General features: G+C 43.3%; 1 protein-coding gene across 1 annotated transcript; it reads right to left on the reverse strand.

Moving 5' to 3' along the window:
• Positions 1 to 5,905: 5,905 nt before the first annotated feature.
• Positions 5,906 to 6,898, reverse strand: LOC116908821 (olfactory receptor 2A12-like). Its single transcript, XM_032912239.1, has one exon. It carries the CDS (start codon positions 6,851 to 6,853, stop codon positions 5,906 to 5,908), a length of 948 nt encoding a protein of 315 aa, XP_032768130.1. The 5' UTR covers positions 6,854 to 6,898.
• Between the last annotated feature and the right edge of the window lie 3,097 nt (positions 6,899 to 9,995).

Below are 9,995 nucleotides of genomic sequence, written 5' to 3' on the forward strand. Positions count from 1 at the left end.
AGTTGCTTTGGTCATGGTGTTGGTTCACAGCAATGGAAAGCCCAACTAAGACACCTGTCAAATCTAAATTAGGGAAATAGAAATCACAAAATATTTTTAAGATGAAGAAATACAAAAAGAATATTTTTGTGTTTGACTGAACATTAATGTTAAATCTAAAAATTGTGAGGAGAAAGACCAAACCCATGATTGTCTAATTGAAGCAAGCTTTATTTTAGAAGTACACTGGGACAAGCCAGCCATCTGTGGGCTGGCTTACCATAAATTGGGATTTTAGAGAGCAGCCTTCATTGGCTTTTCAAGGTCCCTTTTGTTAGATCTCAAACCTATCAAATAACTGAAGCACCTATTTAACATAGCAACATAAACCTAGCCCTCAGGTTTCCCAGCATCTCAGTCTCTATCTGTTACAGGGTCCTTCAGGCTAACATACCCCACTGGCTACCCTACGATTCTCTAGCTCAGGGGCTGGGCTGACATTCCTCCAGCTACCCTTCCCTATATAATCCAAACATTATGGTTACCTGACCTTTTGTCTACCCTTTACCCTTCTGGTCTCCTGGCCAGTCTCTAGGCACAGGCCACCCCTCTTGGTTGGTGACTTCCCTCCCCCTTCCCACCTCTCCTCACATGCCTAGTTTGGAGTCATGTCCACTCTGGACTCTCTCTGAAGTCTCTTTCTCTGGCTATGGTCCTGTATACCTAGAAGCCGTCATGTTCTTTCCTTTGTATTTCTTATTTTTCATTTGCTTTTTAATGAGGAGAAATAAAAAGGTTATTGGCTATGAGCATGTTTAAAAGGGCAAGAGAATTAGCTGTTAAAGATAAAAAATGAGAGTGAAAGAGGAAGACAAGGATGTATGTTATGTAAACAGGATCACAACCTCCTAAAGACAAAGTATGGTCGAGGTTTCCTGGAACAGACAGTACAGGACCATGTGAGGTAAGGTTACAGGAGGAAGGTGGGGGGATAGGGGGAACAGCCCCATCCTGGAGAAACAGAGGTTTAATCATAAACAGGAATGAACCTAGTTTGTCTTTATTTTAAGATGGCTTTTAAGCCTATGTGGAGGCAGGCTGGCTTCTTCGCTTTGGAATTGAGACTGTACCTGGCCTTCAAGAAGCAGGAACATTTCTTTAACTATACACTCCATACCCTTTTGTTTAAGAGACTTTTCAGGTGATTCTCTCTCTCTGACCATTAAGGTAACTGAAGTTCCACATTTCCTTCTTTCTGTTTTCTTTTTTCTTTTCTTTTTTTTTTAAAGACAATGAACCAGCTTGCCTTAACTGGAAATGGCTCTGTACTGCCTACTCCAGGAAATGCAACCATGCCTTTGTCTCAAAAAGTTACTATGGTCACCTGTTGTGACTACCTAACAACAATATCTTGTTTCAGAAAGCTTTTATAATGACCTGTTGTTATGTCTACCTTACAATCATGTCTTGCAACCCTACCTTTGTCACAACATGCTGTGACTACCTTGTTATGTTCTGCTCCTGTAACCTTGTCTATTTTGCCCTACAAATTCTCCATTTAAAAATCCTTTACCCTGAGCTATAAAACCTTGTCTTCCTCACATCCAATGCTGACCTATTGATTCCTGTGTTAGGGGGAGGCAGCCCGTGTATACAAATTAAAAAGTTTGCTTTACTTGGTTGCTTGCTTTGGTTAATTTGGCTGTCATGATTTGGCTGGGTGGTCTTTCTCCTCCCATTTTTGGGATTAACAGCAGGATATCTCTACATACACCTAACTGTTCTGAAACTCTTTCTGTAGACCAAACCAGCCTCACAGAAATCCACCAGCCTCTGCCTCCTGAAACTGGGATTAAAAGTTTACATTGCTACACTCCTCTGAAGCTCAAGATTTCTGAAGATAGTATTTTCTCAAAGAACTGGTGTTTAATCCAAATCCAGTTGTTCTATCGGCTCAGAAGTCTTTGGCACCCAATCTCTTCAAACAATTTACTTGGGGGAACTCATAAGTTCTGAGCGTTTCCTGATAAAAGACTACATTTCCCAGCTTCCCCTGTGATCACAAAAGTCATCACCCCCAGTAAGAGACAGCATTCCACCTCCTCCTGTAGGCATTTTTGGCCAATTTCCACCTGCAGGTGACAAAATGCTCCCACCTTCAGTAAACATGAACCCACTTAAAGTCAGACAGAGTCTCTCTCTCTCTCTCTCTCTCTCTCTCTCTCTCTCTCTCTCTCTCTCTCTCTCTCCCTCCCTCCCTCCCTCCCTCCCTCCATCTCCCTCTCTTTCCAGATGCTTTTAGTCATTTAACAAGTTCAGCTCATGTCCATTCCTGACATGCCCACATAGTGTGGATTTGTATTAAAAAATGCTGGTGTTAAATCGAAACAAGCAGGATCAACGTCCCTTTGAGCTGTCTTGTGAATCTTGTGAATCTTGTTCTTTCTTGTTTGTATGAAAACTCACACTGAACAGTGAGTTCTGGTTACCTTTGTTCACCAGTTGAACAAAAACCCACACAGCTGCCAGTTTGTTCTTTGAGACAGGGCCCCACTATGTATCCCTGGCTGACCTAGAACTTACTGTGTAGACTAAGTTAGGTTCAAACACATAGAAATCTGCCTGACTCTACCTCCTTAGTGCTATATTTAAAGGTGTACACCACCCAGAGTGGGGACATTCTTGAACACTGTCTCTCTCAGTCTGGCTATGTCAGCTGTTAAAACAAGACATCCTTAACAGCAAGGCCCTCATGTCTGACTTAGGCTCAGAAACAGCCTTCTGCAACATTGAGATTGGGAACGGTGCCCGAGACTGGAAAGATGACTCAGTGGGTGGTAGCATTTTCTCTCAAGTCTGACCACTTGAATTTGATTCCCAGAGCCCACATTGTGGAAGAAGAGAACTGACTCCTGCAAGTTGCCTGCAGACCTCCACATGTATGCTATAGCAGTTGGTCACCTTCTCTTGCTCTCTCTCTCTCTCTCTCTCTCTCTCTCTCTCTCTCTCTCTCTCTCTCTCAAAAAATAATAAAAATAAGTCTTAAAAAAAAACTTACTGTCTTTCTTGTGAAATTCCACTAAGATTTCTGGGAAGACCATGCAGCCATTACTTGAGCAGAATCTTTCTCCTAATTAATCCTCAGGAGACTGAGTTCACTCTGTGCCTCTCCTATCAAGACTCTCCTAGGTTTCTATTCTGGTCCTTGTTTTCCATTACCGACCAGTCTATTAAACTGATCAAGAATTTGTATCCACATTTCGTCTCTAGCTAAATCCAAAACTTATTTTTTACATGGTACACTATTTGGTATAAACAAAAGTGATAATGAGTTGATTTTTTCAGAGTGAAGTACAAATTCCAGTACCTTCTTAGATGCATTAGCAGTCAATATAAGAATTTGAATTGATCTAGGGGCTGGAGGGGTAGCTCAGTGGTTAGGCATCTGTTGCTCCTGCAGAGGACCTGGGTTCAATTCTCAGCACCCACTCTGTGGCTCACAACCACCTGTGACTCCAGTCCCAGGAGATCTGGTGTCTTCTTGTTTCCATGGGCACTAGACACACATGGTATATAGACTTATGTGCAGGGGAAACACCTATATCCACAAAATAAAATTAAATAAACCTTTTAGAAAAGAAAGAATTTGAATTGGACATCTGAATTGTTCTTTATGTGACATTAGGAAACCAAGAGGCACAAAGAGCTGGAAAGCAGAAGTATCAGTGCTCTTGGTACTTTTATTTTGAAGCAGCCAAATGTTTGACTCCCCTAGAATTGAAACAAAACCAGTGGAACCTAGAAGAACTCCCCAAAAGAATCAGGTGTGCCGAACTCAGGCTGTGCCCTACTCTAAATTGCTTGACATTGTGTAAAAATAGTGATCGTTCCAACTGTGCACTGCCCTGGGAGACTCCACCCTTTCCAGCTGTGCATGGCCTCATATCAACCTATCAACCAATGCCTGCTGTGGTTCAGGAGCAGGGGACTCCACAAATGTCCCCGGATCTTCCAGTTGGTTCAGTTCTCTGATTGATGAGGTCTGCTTGAATCGCCTGCCAGTCCACCCGATGTCCACCTGGACTTGATCTACTGTTCCCTGCTCCGGACATGTGTCCTGCTGGGGCCAGCTTCAGGATTTGGCTTCAAGCTGAACATGGCAGATTCTTCCTCAGCTCTGACTGCAGCTCCAGCAGCAGCTCCTTCTCAGCCCTGGTCTGATTCATGATCTTATGAACACAGACTCTGCCGACTTCAGAAATCCCTTGAACTCTTTCAGCCTCTTTACATTGTATTTATTCTGTAACCCATAAATGCACATAAAGATATAGATATGTCTACTGTGGAATTTAAAAAAAAGATGAACATGAACGTGTGTGTGTGTGTGTGTGTGTGTGTGTGTGTGTGTGTGTGTGTGTGTATTCTTTTGAGACAGGATAGCCCTGGTTGTCCTGGAACGCCCTATGTAGGCTAGACTAGCCTCAAGCTCATGTAAGTCCACTTGCCTCTGTCTCCGAGTTCTGGGAAGTGGCTCTGCCTCACTCCACTGTTGCCTTCTTTTCGTGCTTTTCTGCCACTGTATATAAAAATATAATAAATACTCTCGCGGAGAAATGAAGCAAGGCTCTTGGATATTTTAGCCCTTGATTACTTCACAGAAAGTCAAAGTCCATCCAGAAGGGAGATACTGCCAGTTACCTATTGGTGCAGACATACAGTAGCCTCGTGGGAGATATTGAGTTCTTTAGGCTTTATGTTTAACTATCGCGTGATAAGAAGTCTCATTAACGCACTTCCAGCCTGTGAAAAGGACTATTCACTAGTGTGGGAGCATCAACAGCTAACAGCAATTAGTAAGATGGTAGACTGCGAGAAGGTGACTTTAGAATGATGACAGCGTGTGTTTAAAATGATATGCTCATCTTTCCTGGCTTTTCAAATAGAAATCTTTGCACGAAGAGCAAATGAGCCTGGAGTTAAACGTGTACTTTGTCTCCAAAATTAACAATATTACAATGTCTTTCTATGGCTTCTAAAATACAGGCTTTTAAATATAAGTATATATCAATGAATTAATAAAATTGTTATTAAAATTAAAAAGATGTTGTTTCTTTTTGTCTGGCTGCCTGTCTGCTGGGGATGTTATGGAGGCTCAGGGGAGGCAGAACGCAGAAAGTGTTAGGGGTCTCCAGGTATCATCATCCCTGTAACAAGAACAGTAGTTTTCTGGTATAGCTGGAACGGCCAAAGTGGTACAACTCTCCAAAGGGGAGTCTGTGAAGGACAGGTAGCCGGGACCTGGGTACCGGGCCCACTACCATGGCAAAGCCAATGACAATGGTTCATATGACAATATTCTCATAGAGCTAAGGTTTGCCTTTACTTTGAGCTCCTCAACAAAGTGCAGCTGACTAGGAACCAGGAACCCAGCGTTTGTCATGATTTGAGGTCTTAGGAATGGATAGAAAGCTGAGACAACCCCAAGTGTGGTGGCACACATCATCAGTCCCAGTCCTCAAGGACAACCTGAGCTACAGGACTACAATGTCTCACAAAACCAAAATATGAGAGAGAGAGAGAGAGAGAGAGAGAGAGAGAGAGAGAGAGAGAGAGAGAGGAACTGAAAAATAGAAAATGCACCCAGTAACAACATTCTTGACTTGAAGTCCGTGGGCTATATATTTTTCTTGGTTCTATTATTCATATTTGACTGAGCTGACATATAACATGGTGACTGCTAATTAACATACATCAGTATTTACTCATAAAGGCGACAAACATGAAAGAAAAATGTCTGTGTGTTGAGGGCAGGGGTAGGAGTTCTGGTAAGTTGAAATTGTGACTAGTGAGGTTTAGTCTCACAGACTCAGGGCCTGAACCTGTTAAAATGTTGGTAAACAAATACAGTACTCAGCTCCTCGGGATTCTAGAAGGTGACTCTTGTGCTTTTCTTATATCTCTCCATCACTCTCCTCATGGCACCCTGCACTTCCTTGTTCCTCAGGCTGTAGATGAATGGGTTCAGTGCAGGGCCAATGACTGCATAGAACACAGAGATCAGTTTGTCTCCCTCAGCGGAATAAAGGGACTTGGGCCTCAAGTACCTGATCAGCCCTGTTCCATAGTAGATGGTCACCACAGCCAAGTGTGAAGCACAGGTTGAAAAGGCCTTTTTTCTGCCCTCAGCTGAGTCTATTCTTATCACAGCCACCAGGATGCGAAGGTAGGAGAGAACAATCAGGAGGAAGGGGAACAGCACAGTGCCGGCCCCTCCAATGGCCATCACGGCCTCCAGCAGAGATGTATCTGTGCAGAACAGGTGCAGAAGGATGGGCAGCTCGCAGAAAAGATAATCAACGACGTAAGGACCACAGAGTGGGAGGATCGTGAAGCAGAGAGGTATAACGGAGGCACAAAAGCCTATGACCCAGATTGCCACGGACAGTGCTGTGCACACCACCCAGCTCATGATGAGAAGGTACCTCAGTGGGTAGCAGATTGCCACGTAGCGGTCTATGGCCATCACTGCAAGAAGAAAGCACTCGGTGGACTCCAAGAACAGGGTGAGGTAGGTCTGAGCCAGGCAGAATGGGTAAGATATGACCTTCCTGCTTGCAAGAAAATTGAAGAGCATCTTTGGTGCCACAACCGTGCTGAAGAAGCCATTGAGGAAAGCCAGGTGACAGAGGAAGAAATACATGGGTGTCTGCAGAGAGGCGTCTAGAGCCACTAATGTGACAACAGCTGTGTTCCCCAAACAGTTGGCTAGGTAGACCAGAGAGAAGATGAGGAAGAGGGGAACCTCAGCCTCAGGGTGATCAGAAAACCCAACAAGGATCAGCTCAGTGATGGTGCTAGAATTCTGGGGTCTCATGCCCACTACTGATCCATACCTGTCCAGATGAAAAGAAATCAAAGGAACCCCATATGAAAACTCGTAGGTCAGTTTGGCCCTTTTTCACATTTGTGTTAATGTTGATGGTAACTGTATCCTAAATTTAGAGGAAGGTTTCTTTGTGAGACCTTTTCAGACACAAACTTAGCTCCTAACTCCAAGGGACTATTTTTGGCTAATGACACCAGGTCTCATAATTTCACAGGGATTTTACCTTCGCGACACTTATGTCAAACAGACTACAGGGCACTCCCCTAACTGCATGTTTTAATTATCTGTCTCTTAAAAGAGAGCTGTAACTCCAGTTTGATGTCACAAGTAAAAATTCAAAAGTTGAAATGATTGCATTCTGCTTCGACAGCCTGATAATGGATATTTCCAAGCTCATTTAACTGAACAAGGTACCTAACGCTCCCAGACTTGATCTCTACAGGTGGAATGGGGCAGGAAGTATTTAAACTGCTTAAACAAGTTATCATTCTCAAAACAATACAACTAAGATTTCTGGTCACAGTCTCAGAGACTATAACTGTTTGCAAAGCCAGGATTTTCTTATTATTTTTAAGTTAGCCTGCAGTGCGACGTGTTTCACCAGGTATCTTCACACGTTTTACCCTCAGTCATCTTCCTTGCTCACTCCCCACCTCTCTCCCTCTTCCCCTCTTAGTCCTCCTTTTGCCTATGTCACACGGATTCCATTACCCTCTCTTTTGTTCCCACTGCCTGAAGATCTCGTCTTCCCCGGTCCATGGTCCCCTTTCTCATTTCCTAACCACATCTATATACTATATACAAATTTAAATCAAAGATCTGCATATGAAAGAACTCATGCGGCATTTGTCTTTCAGAATCTCGATACCAAGGTTTTCTGTATTATATTAAACAAGGTGTGAGACACTCTTTACAGCACCCCAACTCCCAAATACACACCTAGAAGCCTACACGTCTTTAAGAAATTATGAATTACATTTTTGAATGTGCTGAAGTGGCCAGTCTCGGCTGGCTCCATGACATGTAGAATATCATAGATGCAAACACTAGCTTTTGCTGGCGTAGCAACACAACAATAAACAAAGCCAAATGATGCTTTTGAGGATGTTTTTCCACATAGAGGTCTGTCAGACAAAACACACGGAGCCCAGCCTTCACCTAGTTACATCCCTCCTAACTTAACAGGACTTCTGTCTCCACTAATTCATGGGCACCATTGCCCTCTTTGTCCAGTTAGAGTTTCTCAGTTTTCTCACTTCCTTCTTCCATTCCACATAAAATGCTTTTCTAGATTTTTTAAACTAGTCTCTCCTTGGTGATTTTTTTCCCTTTTGAACATTTTATATCAGTGTATCAGTCAGTAAATAGAGTGCATGACACAAAGCAACAATAAGAGACAGGGAGAGGAGGAGGAAGAGGGAGGGAGGAAGACAACAGACAGACAGGGAGACTGACAGAGAGGAGAGAGAGAGGGAGAGAGAGCCAGAGAGAGAAAGACAGAGAGAAAGAGAGAAACAGACAGAAAGAAAGAGAGGAAAAAGCCAAAGAGAGAGAGAGAGAGAGAGAGAGAGAGAGAGAGAGGAGAACCAGAGACAGAGAGGGAGACAGAGACAGAGAGACAGAGACAGAGACAGAGACAGAGACAGAGACAGAGACAGAGACAGACAGAGACAGTCAGAGAGCCCACTGAGGGAGGAAATGAGCGCTTGGCAAAGACAGTTGACAAACCTGCCCAGCTTCCTGATGCTGGGAAACATGTCAGCTTGTGCTCAATACTGGCAAACTATCAGTGGATTTTTCTAAAAAGGAGCAGTATCTTGGCTCCTCCTATACAGGAGGCAGCATCAGGACCACAGCCATTTGCCAGCATGAGCATGCATGCACATGTAACGTTCCCGGACTCTCTTCTCTCTTCAGTGTGCTGCTCAGCTGTGAACACAAATCTTGTTCCCGAGCTCCCATGATTTTTGTCACGATGGGTCCCCACATTCTCTAAACATTTCCATACTCATCTCAACTTAACGATTACCAGGATTTTCCTGAAATGAAAAGAATAATGCTAGGGTCTAGACATAAATCCAGACTGGAGACTTTACTGAGTTTTGAAAAACCCATTAAGGAAGCAAAGTTTTAGGTGGGTCCCAAGGGACCCAGTTAACTTCGTGCATGAAAAACAAAAGTAAAAAATTAATTATTTTCCCACTTACCCTCAGTGTCAAATGGTTCATTAACACATCTTATAATTTCCCACTCGTGGTGACACAATGAAGCTGCCTTTCTGCTGTGAGAAAAGCATCTCAACTTGGATGATTTAAATGGGAAACACCTAAAAGCAATCTTTTCGTGACACCCTATGTTGCTTAGCTATAGTTTTGTCCTTATTATACTTATTCAGTTGTACTTACTGCAGGGAATCTGTGGCCTTCACTGCGTTTAGCCCCAATGTGCATACACTCTGCTGTAAACACATACATCCTCTCCTGCCCTCTTTCTCCTCCCCTTCCCTTCACCTCTCTGGTCCCCTTTCGTTTACTTAACCATCCTTCTTTATATTCAGTGGGTCCATATTTTCTAAATAGCTCACTTCACTCGAGGTTACAACCTCAATTTCATGAAAATTTCTACATGTAAGATTTGACTCTTCATGAGTGGTGCTCCATAGACTATGTATACTGCATGCCATTATCCATTCATCGGCCAATGGGCGTCTAGTCTGGTTCCAAATATCTATTGTGAGTAGAACTGCAATAATCATGGATGTGTGCACCTTCATGCCTGCAGGTGTGTCCCCAGGAGAGCTACAGCTGGATCAGATAGTAGTTCTAGCTTCAGTGTTTAGAGGAAGCTTTTCCTTACTGCTTGCTATAATGGCTGCCCTGGTTCCTTCTACCTTGTAGATTCTTAACGTTTGGTCACTTCATGGTTGCCTGGAGTTCTTTAGAGTGGCAGCCACACTCACTATTTTCTTTCCATAAAATTTTACTTACTTTAGTATTTCAAATACCTATTCAGTTGTGTGTGTATCTCTCTGTGTGTGTGTGTGTGTGTGTGTGTGTGTGTGTGTGTGTGTATGTCGCACACCTGTGGAAAAATAGAGGAAGGCATCAGATCATCTGGAACTAGAGGTACA

This window comes from Rattus rattus, chromosome 9, assembly GCF_011064425.1.
Source record: "Rattus rattus isolate New Zealand chromosome 9, Rrattus_CSIRO_v1, whole genome shotgun sequence".
Lineage (NCBI taxonomy): Eukaryota > Metazoa > Chordata > Mammalia > Rodentia > Muridae > Rattus > Rattus rattus.